Source organism: Talpa occidentalis, unplaced genomic scaffold (genome assembly GCF_014898055.3).
Source record: "Talpa occidentalis isolate TD23 unplaced genomic scaffold, MPIMG_talOcc4v2.1 talOcc4.17, whole genome shotgun sequence".
In the NCBI taxonomy this organism is placed as follows: Eukaryota; Metazoa; Chordata; class Mammalia; order Eulipotyphla; family Talpidae; genus Talpa; species Talpa occidentalis.
The window spans coordinates 49,002,308-49,017,317 of record NW_023601754.1 but is presented as its reverse complement, the minus strand read 5'-3'; the positions used below and the strand labels follow the sequence as shown (position 1 = coordinate 49,017,317).

The window sequence follows — 15,010 nt, the reverse complement described above, 5'->3', positions numbered from 1 at the left end:
AGAAGAGGGGAGACATTTCCTCTGGACCCAGACACAGGTTCTCCACCAGGAGGACATCTGCCCCGCTCCTGGGTGGGGAGTGTGCGAGGTCCGACTGTTTCCCCCATTCTTGTTGGAAGCTCTAACTGTCTTGGGTGGGGATGGAAAATAGAGGCGAGGGTTTCTGTCATCACAGGGTTGGCCAGTGCAGTAGAGACATGTCCCAACTGAGATATCTTGGTGCCCCAGATGAGAGCCCCTGGAAGCCTCCTATGTAGAGTTTGGTGCTTAAAGAGGCCTGCATCACTGCACAAGCCCATTCTAAAAAAGAGGTGTGCTCAGGTGCTTTACCTGGATCCAAGCGGTGACTTCTGGCCGTACCAGGCTTCCACTAGGAAAACCCCTAGAATGACCACAGTTAGGGCAGCCAGACACAGACGAATGAGGTTCACCTTGCTGTAGTCCTCTGATGTGGCTCCTTGGGTATCTGAGAGAGAGAATGAGATGACCACTGGCCACGAAGAATTATCCCTCTTCTCCAGTGGATCCACCGAATGCCACGCCCGCATGCCCACCCATGTCCCCTGGGCAGTGCTCAGCGCTGCCTTCATGCAGCTTTTATTTTTTTTTACAGATTATTTATGCATACAAGAGCTGGGGTACATGCCAAAGATGCGGGTGGTGAGAGGATCCACCAGAGACAGAGCGGGGAGCAGAACAGGCAGACTGACTGAAATACACTGCTGAGGGGAAGAGTGGGTGAGGCAGGAGAGGTCTGCTGCGCCATGTGGGTTGCTCCCTGACCGGGGATCGAACTCGTGTTGCAGAGGCTGCGGATTGCTTCATAGTGCGGTGCTTAACCCCTTGCGCCACCAGGGAGGACCCGTGCAGGTTTTAATCACTGAAAACAGCCATGGGATTTGGAGAGAACTGTGGTGGTCGTTACTTCTTTCCTTTATCCTGTCTTCATTTACCTCTCCTCTCTCACTTATTTGCCCTTGCTCTAATTCCATCTTCCCTCATTTTGTTGCTGAGAGGCTGTTTGCATGGAGTTTTTAAGAGGGAGGTTTAAGAGAACCAAGGACTTGGTTCTCAGCCAAAGGAGGGTGTTCCAGTTAGGGAACTTTCAGGAAGTGGAACTTTGGAAAGTCTTGATCTTCTTCGAAAAGGGTTTTCTGGTGTGAAAAATGAACTTTTGCCCAGTCATCCTTTTGAAAGATTGGGAAAAAACTTTCAGCTCAACCTAGATAAAATGTTATTTTTCCACCCCAAGAAACATCCAGGGTCTGTTTGCTCCAGGTTTGTAAAATTATAAGTGGAATTCAAGGCAGTACCGCTGGTTCAGCATCTCCCATTTTCTTCAAGCTCAATCCTTTCACTGGACATTTTTAAAAAATATTTATTCATGCATATAAGAACTGGGGTACAGGCCAGTTGCGCGAGAGGGTGAGAGGATTCACCAGAGACAGAACAGGGAACAGACCTGGCGGATCCACTGAAATACACTGCTGAGGGGAGCAGCGGGCAAGACAGGAGAGGTCTGCCGTGCCACTTGGGATTCTCGCTGGCTGGCCGGGATCGAACCAGTGCTGCAGAGGCTGCGGACAGCTTGACAGCGCTGCGCTCAACCGCCTGCACCACCAAAGGATGCCCTCACTGGACATTTTGAGGGGTAATGATGAGGTTACTCGGCCTGAAGTTATTCCTAATGACCTGTGGCAGAGTGAACTACTGGGCAGGCAGCCCTGGCTGGTGGAGGATAAACTCACGTCCCTGCAGTGCAGGGTGTGAAAACAGGGGCTGTTAGTCTTCTGGATGGTGGTCTTCTTACCATCATTTGATGGCCACAATATTAAAAGTGTTGACACATGAGAATTTTGGCCTAAATAGCATCTCTGATCATTTGAAATTATTTGGGTTGTCAGTTTAAGGTCGTGTGACCATGGAAAGCACAAAAGGGAGAAGATTTTATCTTTTTTTTTTTTTTTTAACATTCAGCATTACTGCTTTTTTTTTTTTTTTTAAAGATTTAATTTATGCATCCAACAACTGGGGTATAGGCCAGAGGTGTGGATGGTGAGAGGATTCACCAGAGATAGAGCGGGGAACAGAACAGGCAGACTGACTGAAGTACACTGCTGAGGGGAGCAGCGGGCGGGCCAGGAGAGGTCTGCTGCGCCATGTGGGTTGCTGCCTGGCGGGCTGGTGGATCAACCTCTTGCTGCAGTGGCTGTAGATATCTGCATAGGCTGCGTCTTAACCCCTTGCGCCACCAGGGAGGCCCCAAAAGGGAGATGATTTTAAAATTCTCAATTTATATTAAAACATTAACTCCATGTCTTAAAAACTTGCTGCTAATGAAAGTTGTGAAAATGTACATAGGTTCCAATTTGACTTATTTTCCATACATTTGCTTGTGAATAAACATTTAAGTGTGAAAACAAAAATCATTCACTCGATGGGAAGCATCAGAAAGACATAAAGAAAGTTCCTGGCAGGAGATACCCTGGCAGCACTGCGAGGTGCTCTTCTCACATCCCAACACCTCACAGGGCAAGGCCAAGATGCCCACCGTCCAGCTGAGGAGACACCCCAGGTGGCACCACTGAGAGGTTGCAGTAGGGTGTGAAAGGGTGTAAGCTCCCACCTCCTCCTCCCTCCGCACACCAGGCTGACCCCGTCCTGCCTCTACCACCGTGACCCACTTCCAGTGGGTGGGTCAGGGCTGGCTAGTGGCTGGGGAAGCCCCATCTCGGGAAGAGGCTGATTATGACCCTCCTTCGCTTTGGTGTTTAAAGGCTTCTCATCACCTCTTGCCATGATGTATTTCCCTAACACAGCGAGGTAATCCGAAAGGACTTGCAAACTGAGTTCCCTTAATTTGAGAACATATCCCAGCCACCAGCGCGGAGCAGGAGGCTCTGGGAATGTCACATGCTGAGAGCAAAAATGAATCACCGGGGAAGATAAAGCAACGCTTTCAGAGGTGCAGGCAGCAGAGGAAGGATGCTGGCGATGGCCGGTTGTTTCAAACAGCATGAGAAATGCAGCGGGAATGCAGGACCAAAAGGACAAGGGGGGCCGCCCTGGTGGCGCAGGAGTTAAGCACCCCACTATGAAGTTATCCGCAGCCTCTGCAGCACGAGTTCGATCCCTGGCCAGGGAGCTGCCCTCATGGCATAGCAGACCTCTCCTGTCTCCCTGCTGCTCCCCTCAGGAGTGCATTTCAGTTGATCTGCCTGTTTTGCACCCCACTGTCTCTGGGGGATCCTCGCATCCCCACGCCTCTCGCCTGTAGCCCAGTTCTTGTAGACATAAATAAATGAATCTTTAAAAAAAAAAAAAACCAAAAGGACAAGGGAGTGGAAATGAAGCAAGATGTTGAAAAGAGAGGACAGCGCAAGTGACGGGGAAAGGAGAATCAGGGTGGCAGAGCAGACACGCTCCTGTCACATCAAAGAAACATCCCCCAAGTGATGCAGAGCCTTACCTGTCACCTGGATGGAGACAGACTCACTGGGGCGCGAGGCCCAGAATGGAGCCCTGGTCATGTGGCTCACACAGCTGTAGTTCCCGCTGTCACCGGCTGTCACCTTCGGAAGGGAGAAGTGGGTTCCCCTCTCGTGTGAAGTGGAGACCTGGGTGGGTGGTGCTGACTCTCCTGCCTTCAGTATAACAAAATGTGTCAGCTCAGTCATGTTGCGTGGCCACTGGCACTGCAGGGTCACGTTCTCTCCTGCGGTCACCTCTCCGCTTGGGTGGGCTTGGAGGGAAGGTTTGGGGTAAGAACCTGAAAGACAAGAAGGCTCCAGGGTTACCCCGTGCTCCAGGCGGGGTCTCAGAGAGGAGGAGGTGCAGACGCCTGGCCCCGGGCTTGTCCACTCCAGCTCCAGGAAGCACTTCTGCCCCATGCAGGCCCTGGGTACACGCCAGCAGCTGGCCCCTGTCTCTCCCCAGCCCCCCAACTGCGCTGCAGGGGCGCCCTTGCCTCCCTCTCTGTCTCTGGTTCCTCCCTCACCCCCACCCCTGAGAAGACCCGGTGTCCTCACCTGTCACCAGGAGTAGAAGGGCCTCACTGGGCGGTGATGTTTCTCGGGGCCTCTCTCTTCTCTGGTAGTGACAGGTGTACTCTCCAGCTCGACTGGCTTGCAGACCAGCGAGGTGAAACTTGGCCAGGCCCTCTGTCCAGTCAGTTGGGGGCACTTCCACCACGCTGTGTCCTCCCCTTCTGAGATGAAACTTTCCCAGGCCCCCGATGGGCGCGCGGCATGTCAGCGTCACATCACCACCCTCAGGCACCACCGCGCTGGGCCAGGCCGTGAGGGAGGGCCTGGGAAGGGGCCCTGGAGGAAGCAGAGTTCAGGGCTGGCTTCCAGGCCTCACCTGCTCCCTGGAGGCCCAGTGGAGGGAGGGAGGGAAGGGCTGGAGCAGGGTCTGGTAGAGGAAACACTCACCGTGGCCTCCTGTGTCTCCTTGGCCCACGCGCAGCCCTGCAGAGGAATTATAGTCCATGAGTCGCGGCCAGCTGGATCCGCCCAGCTCCGCCCTGATGTCAAGTGACTGGGCCAGGGCCTCCCTGAGCTCATGCCCATCCCCTGGGGTCCTCCTGTCCCCACACTGGAGTCTCCCCGCTCAGCGCCTCCCTCCTGGCTCACAGAAAGGCGGCCGCTCCCACTCCCGAGGCCCCAGTGCCTTTCTGGGTTCCACGAAATCCCACAAACTCTCCTTTTCTCATCTTCTGTCCTGAGCCACCTCAGCCTCACATTCCTAGTAGGTCTGTGTCGGATTGTCTGGATTCCCACAGCCCCGCCTGGGGAGGAGGCAAGAACCGTGAGAGAGATTGGGGCGGCGTTGGACACGAGGGTCCCTGGCTCCAAACAGACCTGAGTGTTTCCTCACAGTCTCCGTGATAGACGAGGCCCCACAGGGAAGGTCTCCTGTGTCTGGGTGACAGTGTGGAGATAGAGCCGCCAGGGCGTGGAGCCCGCAGCGCGCTTGCCGTTGCTCACACCCTCCTGCCACGGCGGACACGGGCCACCACTGGAGCGCCCGGAGGCAGGGGTCTCGGTGCTGCTGGCCTCAGCACCCCAGTACCCCACAGTTGCGGCACAGTGTAGGACCTCAGCAAGCCACGCTGCTGAGGGCCAAGGTGCCCCACTGGAACATGGTGGAGGATTCGGGGGCACTGGTGATGGGCAGGGGGTGAAAACATGCATTTGCAGAGGTTTGATCCTGTAACCCCCAGAGATACAACCATGGAAACCATGTTTCCTCCGTAAGCATAATTGGAAAAGATGATTACAAGATGCCCCAGCACCAGCCGGGCTGAGGAGCGGCAGCCTCCTCTCCCCCATCTTCTCTCATGTCCCCTCACGTCCAGACCTCTCCATCGCCACCACCAATACTGGGTGAGGAAGGCTGACTCCTGGATGGGTGAGCCCGGTCCCTGGGAAGCACTGGTTGAGGCCACCTTACATTTTAGTTTGAAGGTTCTGCTCCAGCATTTGCAGTTGTCTCTTGTCAGCCTTTCATACTCCAGACAGAACAGAGTCCCTGCGTGTCCTGACACAAGCCTCAGAAAATCCAAATGGCGATTCCAGGAAAGGGAGCACCTAGAGCCGTCCCCTCTCCACATGCAGCTGCCTTTAGCATTCTCTGACTCCGTTGTTCTTTTTTCTTTTTAATATTTATTCATTTATGCACACAAGAGCTGGGGTACAGGCCAGAGGTGCGGGGGGTGAGAGATTCACCAGACACAGAGTGGGGAACACAACAGGGAGATCGACTGAAATCCACTGCTGAGGGGAGCAGGGGTGAGTCAGGAGAGGTCTGCTGCGCCATGTGGGTAGCTTCCTGGCCGGCTGGGAATTGAACTCGTGCTGCAGAGGCTGGGGATTGTTTCATAGTGCTGTGCTTAACCCCTTGCGCCACCAGGGAGGCCCTGACTGAGTTGTTCTTAATCTCATCCCACACTCTGCTTCCCTGGGAGAGGACCAAATTGCAAATCATTTAATGAGAATTGTTTGGGGTAAGACTCAGGCACCAAAGTTCCATGCTTCCCAGGGATGCAAATCTACACTGGGTGAGAGACCCTTGTCTCAGTGAACCTGACAAAACATCCCTCAGACCCACAACACACACTCCACATCCATGTGCTGAGAAAGAACCTTCCAAGGGAAAGTGATCTGAACAACACCGACACTTCTGCCATTAATGCTAGATGCATTTTGCTAGTGTGCTAGATGCATTTTGTGTGAGAGCCGAGATCCCTGTAAAATTACCATCCCCAATTCCATCCACGCTGGAGGGGATGAAGCTGAGTGAAATAAGTCAGGAGAGAGACAAGTACTGCATGATTTCACTCAGGTGGGATGTAGAGAAAGAAAACAAGGAACAAGCTAAACAAAAACTAGTCCTAGAAACTGGCTGTGGAACTGAGGCTTCTTGAGTGGTAGGGGAGGTAGGGAGCAAAGGGGAGGAGGGACCCCAATGGACTACAGTGGAGGATTTTGGGGGGTTTTGTGATAGGTGTGGTTTGGTAACATCCATCTGAAGAGCAATGAACCTGCACTCCACAGTCATATACAGTCATATACAGTCATAAACCATGTTACCTCAATGAACAGTGACACAGTTTTTAAAATAAAATTCTCATTGTTGGGAAAAATTAAATAAAATGAGCATCATGCCTGTTGATGAACGTGGAAGTGAGAGAGACATTGATGGAACTCATGCGCTGTTGATTCGGCCTTTTTTCAAAGAGATTTCCTCTTTCTCCCCCTCACGGAGCAGGCGGTTTTGTGTTTCAGTGAAAAGGAGACGTTCTCAGGCCTTTGGGCTACAATTGCATGGGCCGGTGAAAATATTACAGTTTGTGTTTTGAAATATAAAATTCTTAAATGGCCAGAAGGTGAAGAGACTGAAGGTGTGATGAAGAGGATAAATGGATCGACAGAATGTGGTCTAGCCAGAGAGAGGATGTATTGGGCACAAGGAGTGGAATTGTGCTGTGGGCTACGACAGGAAAGGACCTTGACAACGCAGTGAGGGAAATTAGCCATCCCGCAAGGACAGAGAGTGCGCCCTCCCACTTAGACCAAGTAACTCGGACAGGCAGGGTCACAGAAGCAGAGTGGAGATTCTCAGGGTGTGGAGAAAAGAAGTGGAGACAGGGATTATGTTGGGGTTGATGAGGCTTCGGTTCATGTCACACAGCAATGCAAATATATTTAAGGCTGCTGAACTGAACATGCATTTACAAATGGTTAAAAGTATAAACATGGACAGGGATTGGGGCCTCCATCCCCCAGGCAGTTGAAAACCATGTATATCTCTTTTGACTACTAAAAATCTTCACTCATAGCCTGTGGCTGATCAGAAGCCTGACGGATAACATGGTCGATTAACACAAATTTTGTATTTATGTGCATTATGTAGCGTCGTCTTAGAATAAAGTAAGCTGGAGGCTGTAAACCAGACCTTCTTCACTCTATCCCGACAGGTCCCTCTAAAAACTTTACTGGAAATGTCTTCCTAGCACACACCTCACTGCAGGGAATGCTCCGTGGAACAGCGTAAAGACTCGGAGTCCGGAAATTATGTTGAGAGGGAAAACCAATACAAAGGACCTCACCAAGGCAAGATCTCCTCTCCTCGTGGATCTCAAGCTTTCCTGGTTTCTGGAAAGACTCATTTCTATTGTGCCATAGTTCCCTAGCTGGGGAGTGTCTGAACCACTCATCCTTCCTTTCCTGGCTTATTCAGACATACCCGGGATGCTTCCATGTCAAGACCCCATGCGTGTCCCTCTTCATGTAACGTCCTGGCTGAGCGGAAGCAACGTTTGTGGAGGGAGGCAGTTCTGGTTGATCTGTGCCTGTGCAATATGGTCGCCTCATATTGCAAGCTCAGATCCTAACCTCTAAGAGTGCATTTTTTTTTAAAGGTTTATTTATTTATTTCTACAAGCACTGGGTACAGTCAGAAGCGTGGGAGGGTGAGAGAATTCACCAGCGCCAGAGCAGGGAGCAGAGCAGGCAGAAGGACGAAGGACACTGCTGAGGGAGCAGCGGGCGGCAGGAGAGGTCTGCGTGCCATGTGGGACCCTCCTCCCATGGCCTGGGAGCAGCCGGGGATCGAACCGGCGCTGGGGCTGCGGGCAGCTTCGCAACCCAACGCTCAACGCTACGCCACCGGGGAGACCCCTCTAAGAGTGCATCTTATTCTGGCAGTTGTTGTTGTTGTTGTCATTGTTTTGGGGAGTATCAGAGTGTTACTTCCCAAATGTGGAACACACCCCACTGGTCTTACGTGTGGTGATGTTGGGTGGACAGAAGGTGGTTAAGCTTTGCGTGATGGATGCACTCAGCACTCTTATGGTGCCGTTGGTTTTATCAACCAGAGAGCCGTTTGCAGCGAGTCTTTGATGCCTCTCCCTCCCAGTGACTCACCTTCAGCAGGCTTCAGACTCACGGCTTGAAAGGAGCAGGATATAGTTAAAATATCCTAACATTCACTTTCCTTGCCTTTACGATAAGTTACCTTCCATTTGACACACCTCACACCAATTTTCTGCCACCCTAGGTGCCGTCCCGAGAGACTTACTGAAAAGAGGAGGAAGAGTAGCTTCGAGATCATAGTGGCTGATCAGCCAGTCTGGGGTCTTTCTTCAGGTTGGGGTCCCCAGCAGCGAGGGAAGCTGGGATGGTCACGGCTGCAGCCTCACTGAGGCTAGAGTGTTGGATCAAATGGCTTTGCTGTGACCTTTCAGGTCCTCCCTCCTATAGCCAATTTCCGTAACTGTGCTGATTTTGGGATTGCAGCATGTCCTCCGAGCCGATCTTAAATCATTTGACTCGGAAAATCCTTGTCTGTCTCAGTCAAATGTTAGGGATTAGGGAACTACCTACCCCCCGCACACACACACACACCACCTAAGGCTTGACCTGAGGGGTTCCTATTGAGCAGATACTTTGCTATGGAGGGTACCAACGGTCTTCCAGGTTAATCGATGTTGTCCATTGGACAACAACTAGGGACTGTTGCCAGATAATTCCCTCACTAACTGTGGCAGTCATTTCGATTATTAAAGAAGGCCCATAGGCCCCCAGAGGGCAATGTGAGCATCTGGTGAGTGTAGAACAGAGACAGTGGAGTAGTGAGAGCTTGAAAATGAGCGAAGCATCCCTGGCAAGAAGGATCAGGGGCTCCTCTTTTGAAGGGCTGCATGGGTGCGTTTTCCATCTTGGGAACAAGGAAAGCCCAAATGAATTGTTGTTGGGGTTCCTTATTCCTTCATGCCATGGAATGGTATGCGAGTCACTGTGGCTGGATAGTCCCGTGTCAGAGCCTGCTCGTGTCTCAGCTGCACTAAACCCCTGCGCGTCTCACCTCCACTTTCCTGAAAATCAATGCTGACACATTGAGAGAACCCCTCCCCCACCAACTTCTGGGCCCCGAGTTCCAAAGCGGTACTGTTCATCAGTGTGTCCCCTTCCCTGACCAGCAGGCCCATTTATCCCCCCACAGAATAGCTCAGACCAGTTCCCACCAGAATCAGCCGTCGAGCGTGGTCCTCCAGGAGCCGCCTGGTCTGCTCCGAGTTCTTTGAGTTTTACAGAGTTTTGTGAAGCTGTGGTATTTAGAATCATTTTCAACTCTTGCAAAATGTGTGTGCGGCTCATAGCCCTTACTTGGCCAGCAGGTCCCCCAAAGAAATTATCAGCATGTCTGAAACTCCAAGTTTCTGTGTTGCTTCTACATCCACGTACTGACCAACACTGCTGATGTTTCTTTTTCAGAAAATATTTGTCTCTGCAAACTAGACATGTGAGTCCCAAGTCAACCCCATCCCAGCTGACCAATCGCCACCTTCTCCATCTGGGTAATAATCTGTGCTTCCTGCCAAATGTTGCTAGAATCTCTTAAGTTAATGGGAGACACGTAAATGGAGGCACAGCCAGGCCTTCTCAAAGACAAAGGAGAGGCAGGAGCAGGAATTGGACCTGGCTGTGTCTCAAAAGCCCATTTCCGGGGCCTCCCTGGTGGCACAGGGGTTAAGCTTCAGCTCTGTCAAGCTATCACCAGCCACTGTGTCCTGAGTTTGATCCCTGGCCAGGGAGCTGGCCCACATGGTGCAGCAACCATTCCTGTCTCCCCGCTGCTTCCCTCATCAGTGTATTTCAGTTGATCTCCCGGTTTCGCACCCCAATGTCTCTGGGGGATCCTCTCCTCCCCACACCTCTTGCCTGTAGCCCAGTTCTTTTTTTTTTAAAGATTTATTTTTTATTTATTTATACAAGCACTGGGTACAGTCAGAAGTGCAGGAGGGTGAGAGAATTCACCAGAATCAGAGCGGAGAGCAGAGCAGGCAGACTGACGAAGTACACTGCTGAGGGGAGCAGCGGGAGGGTGAGAGAATTCACCAGAGCCAGAGCGGGGAGCAGAGCAGGCAGAAGGACCGAAGGACACTGCTGAGGGGAGCAGCGGGCGGCAGGAGAGGTCTGCGCGCCATGTGGGACCCTCCTCCGGTGGCCGGGGAGCAGCCGGGGATCGAACTGGTGCTGCAGAGGCTGCGGGCAGCTTTGCAACCCAGTGCTCAACTTCTGCGCCTCTGGGGAGGCCCTGTAGCCCAGTTCTTGTAGGCATAAATAAATAAATCTTTAAAAAAAAACCAAAAGGACAAGGGAGTGGAAATGAAGCAAGATGTTGCAAAGAGAGGACAGCGCAAGTGACGGAGAAAGGAGAATCAGGGTGGCAGAGCAGACACGCTCCTGTCACATCAAGGAAACATCCCCCAAGTGATGCAGAGCCTTACCTGTCACCTGGATGGAGACGGACTCACTGGGGTGCGAGCCCCGGAATGGAGCCCTGGTCATGTGGCTCACACAGCTGTAGTTCCCGCTGTCACCGGGTGTCACCTTCGGAAGGGAGAAGACGGTTCCCCTCTCCTGTGAAGTGGAGACCTGGGTGGGTGGTGCTGACTCTCCTGCCTTCAGTATAACAAAGTGTGTCGGCTCAGTCAGGTGGCGAGGCCACTGGCACTGCAGGGTCACGTTCTCTCCTGCGGTCACCTCTCCCCGTGGGTGGGCTTGGAGGGAAGGTTTGGGGTAAAAACCTGAAAGACAAGAAGGCTCCGGGGTCACCCCGTGCTCCTGGCGGGGTCTCAGGGAGGAGGAGGTGCAGACGCCTGGCCCCAGCCTTGTCCATTCCAGCTCCAGGAAGCACTTCTGCCTCCTGCAGGCCCTGGGTACACGGCGCCAGCTGGGCCCCTGTCTCTCCCCAGCCCCCAAGCTGCACTGCAGGGGCGCCCTTGTCTCCCTCTCTGTCTCTGGTTCCTCCCTCACCCCCACCCCTGAGAAGACCCGGTGTCCTCACCTGTCACCAGGAGTAGAAGGGCCTCACTGGGCGGTGATGTTTCTCGGGGCCTCTCTCTTGTCTGGTAGTCACAGGTGTACTCTCCAGCTTGACTGGGTTGTAGACCAGCGAGGTGAAACTTGGCCAGGCTTTCTGTCCAGCCAGGTGAGGGCACGTGCTCCATGGTGTATTCTCCCCTGTTCTCCATGCTGTGTCCTCCCCTTCTGAGAACAAACTTTCCCAGGCCCCCGATGGGCGCGCGGCATGTCAGCGTCACATCACCATCCTCAGGCACCACCGCGCTGGGCCAGGCCGTGAGGGAGGGCCTGGGAAGGGGCCCTGGAGGAAGCAGAGTTCAGGATTGGCTGCCCTGTCCTCACCTGCTCCGCGGAGGCCCAGTGGAGGGAGGAGGGTGGAGAGGACAGGAGCAGGGTCTGGTAGAGGAAACACTCACCGTGGCCTCCTGCATCTCCTTGGCCCACGCGCAGCCCTGCAGAGGAATCATCATCCGTGAGTCGGTCCCGCTGGAGCTGCCCAGCTCCTCCCTGGTGACTAGGGACTGGGCCAGGGTCTCGCTGAGGACAGGGCCTGGAGCTCATGCCCGTCCCCTGGGGTCCTCCTGTCTCCACACTGGACTCTCCCCGCTCAGCGCCTCCCTCCTGGCTCACAGAAAGGCTGCGGCTCCCACTCCCGAGGCCCCAGCGCCTTTCTGGGTTCCACGAAATCCCACAAACTCTCCTTTTCTCATCTTCTGTCCTGAGCCACCTCAGCCTCACATTCCTAGTAGGTCTGTGTCGGATTGTCTGGATTCCCACAGCCCCGCCTGGGGAGGAGGCAAGAACCGTGAGAAACACTCCTAGCAGGAATCTAGAAAACTTAAATAAGGGACCAGGAAAATGAATAACTCTAAGAAAGTGAAAATCAAAATCAACAAAAAATATGAACCAGAGACACTCTATGGGGGGTATGGGGCGGGGAGGGGAAGTATTGGGATCAAAATAAGGGGGTTGCAATTGTATGGGGAATATAAAAATAAAATTTATTTAAAAAAAAAAAAAAGAACCGTGAGAGAGATTGGGGCGGCGTCGGACACGAGGGTCCCTGGCCCCAAACAGACCTGAGTGTCTCCTCACAGTCTCCATGACAGACGGGGCCCCACAGGGAAGGTCTCCTGTGTCTGGGTGACAGTGTGGAGATAGAGCTGCCAGAGCATGGAGCGCGCAGTGCGCTTGCAGTTGCTCACACCCTCCTGCCATGGCGGACACGGGCCACCGCTGTGAGCGCCCGGAAGGCAGGGGTCTCGGTGCTGCTGGCCTAGGCACCCTGGTGACCACACAGTTGCGGCACAGTGTAGGACCTCAGCAAGCCACGCTGCTGAGGGCCAAGGTGCCCCACTAGAACATGGTGGAGGATTCGGGGGCACTGGTGATGGGCAGGGGGTGAAAACATGCATTTGCAGAGGTTTGATCCTGTAACCCCAGAGATACAACCATGGAAACCATGTTTCCTCCGTAAGCACAATTGGAAAAAGATGATTACAAGATGCCCCAGCACCAGCCGGCTGAGGAGCGGCAGCCTCCTCTCCCCCATCTTCTCTCATGTCTCCTCACGTCCAGACCTCTCCACCGCCACCACCAATACTGGGTGAGGAAGGCTGACTCCTGGATGGGTGAGCCGGTCCCTGGGAAGCACTGGTTGAGGCCAGTCCTGAGTCTTTAGTTTGAAGGTTCTGCTCCAGCATTTGCAGTTGTCTCTTGTCAGCCTTTCATACTCCAGACAGAACAGAGTCCCTGCGTGTCCTGACACAAGCCTCAGAAGATCCAAATGGCGGTTCCAGGAAAGGGAGCACCTAGAGCCGTCCCCTCTCCACATGCAGCTGCCTTTAGCGTTCTCTAACTCAATTTTTTTTTAATAATTCATTTATGCACACAATAGCTGGGGTACAGGCCAGAGGTGCGGGGGGTGAGAGATTCACCAGACACAGAGTGGGAGCACAACAGGGAGATTGACTGAAAAATACACTGCTGAGGAGAGCGGGGGTGAGACAGGAGAGGTTTGCTGCGCCATGTGGGTAGCTTCCTGGCCGGCTGGGAATTGAACTCGTGCTGCAGAGGCTGCGGATTGTTTCATAGTGCTGTGCTTAACCCCTGCGCCACCAGGGAGGCTCTGACTGAGTTGTTCTTAATCTCATCCCGCACTCTGCTTCCCTGGGAAGGGACCAAATTGCAAATCATTTAATGAGAATTGTTTGGGGTAAGACTCAGGCACCAAAGTTCCATACTTCCCAGGGATGCAAATCTACACTGGGTGAGAGAGCCTTGTCTCAGGGGACCTGGCAAAACATCCCTCAGACCCACAACACACACACTCCACATCCATGTGCTGAGAAAGAACCTTCCAAGGGAAAGTGATCTGAACAACACCGACAGTTCCGCCGTTAATGCCCCAGTGTGCTAGATGCCATTTTGTGTGAGAGCCGAGATCTGTAAAATTACCATCCCCAATTCCGTCCACGTGGAGGGGATGAAGCTGAGTGAAATAAGTCAGGAGAGAGACAAGTACTGCATGATTTCACTCAGGTGGGATGTAGAGAAAGAAAACAAGGAACAAGCTAAACAAAAAACAAGTCCTAGAAACTGGCTGTGGAACTGAGGCTTCTTGAGGGGTAGGGGGAGGTAGGGGGCAAAGGGGAGGAGGGACCCCATGGACTGTAGTGGAGGATATTGTGGGTTTTGTGAAGCTTTGAAGAGCAGTGAACCTGTACTTCTCAATCATATACAGTGTATTAACCATGTTACTTCGATAAACAGGGACACAATTTTAAAAAATAAATTCTCATTGTTGGGAAAAATTAAATGAAATGAGCATCATGCCTGTTGATGAACGTGGATGTGAGAGAGAGATGGATCTAACTCAACGGATGTTGATTAGGTCTTTTTTCTTTTCTTTTTTTTTTTTTAAGTCTTTTTTTTTTTTAATAGAGGCATGTTTTATTTATTTATTTATTTGTTTGTTTTTTTTTGTTTATACAATGCACTGGGTACAGTCAGAAGCGCAGGAGGGTGAGAGAATTCACCAGAGCCAGAGCGGGGAGCAGAGCAGGCAGAGGGACCGAGGACACTGCTGAGGGGAGCAGCGGGCGGCAGGAGAGGTCTGCGCGCCATATGGGACCCTCCTCCGGTGGCCGGGGAGCAGCCGGGGATCGAGCCGGCGTCGCAGAGGCTGCGGGCAGCTTCGCAACCCAGCGCTCAACCGCTGCGCCACCGGGGAGGCCCCCGATTAGGTCTTTTTTCAAAGAGATTTCCTCTTCTACCCCTCACGGAGCAGGCGGTTTTGTGTTTCAGTGAAAAGGAGAAGGTCTCAGGCCTTTGGACTACAATTGTGTGGGCCGGTGAAAAATATGACAGTTTGTGTTTTGAAATATAAAATTCATAAATTAGCCAGAAGGTGAAGAGACTGAAGGTGTGATGAAGAGGATAAACGGATCGACAGAATGTGGTCTAGCCAGAGAGAGGATGTATTGGCACAAGGAGTGGAATTGTGCTGTGGGCTACGACAGGAAAGGACCTTGACAACGCAGTGAGGGAAATTAGCCATCCCGCAAGGACAGAGAGTGCGCCCTCCCACTTAGACCAAGTAACTTGGACAGGCAGGGTCACAGAAGCAGAGTAGAGGT

General features: G+C 52.8%; 1 protein-coding gene across 1 annotated transcript in view; it reads right to left on the bottom strand.

Annotated features, from left to right (window-relative positions):
• Nucleotides 1-326: 326 nt before the first annotated feature.
• Nucleotides 327-15,010, bottom strand: part of LOC119248723 (immunoglobulin superfamily member 1-like) — a 15,339-nt gene continuing 655 nt past the window's right edge. The window contains exons 2-8 of the mRNA XM_037515599.1: nucleotides 11,789-11,909; nucleotides 11,356-11,673; nucleotides 10,796-11,095; nucleotides 4,434-4,469; nucleotides 4,029-4,322; nucleotides 3,470-3,769; nucleotides 327-466 (exon numbers count right to left, since the gene is read on the bottom strand). Coding sequence (XP_037371496.1) covers nucleotides 327-466; nucleotides 3,470-3,769; nucleotides 4,029-4,322; nucleotides 4,434-4,469; nucleotides 10,796-11,095; nucleotides 11,356-11,673; nucleotides 11,789-11,909 — 1,509 coding nt within the window. The remainder of the gene's footprint in view (nucleotides 467-3,469; nucleotides 3,770-4,028; nucleotides 4,323-4,433; nucleotides 4,470-10,795; nucleotides 11,096-11,355; nucleotides 11,674-11,788; nucleotides 11,910-15,010) is intronic.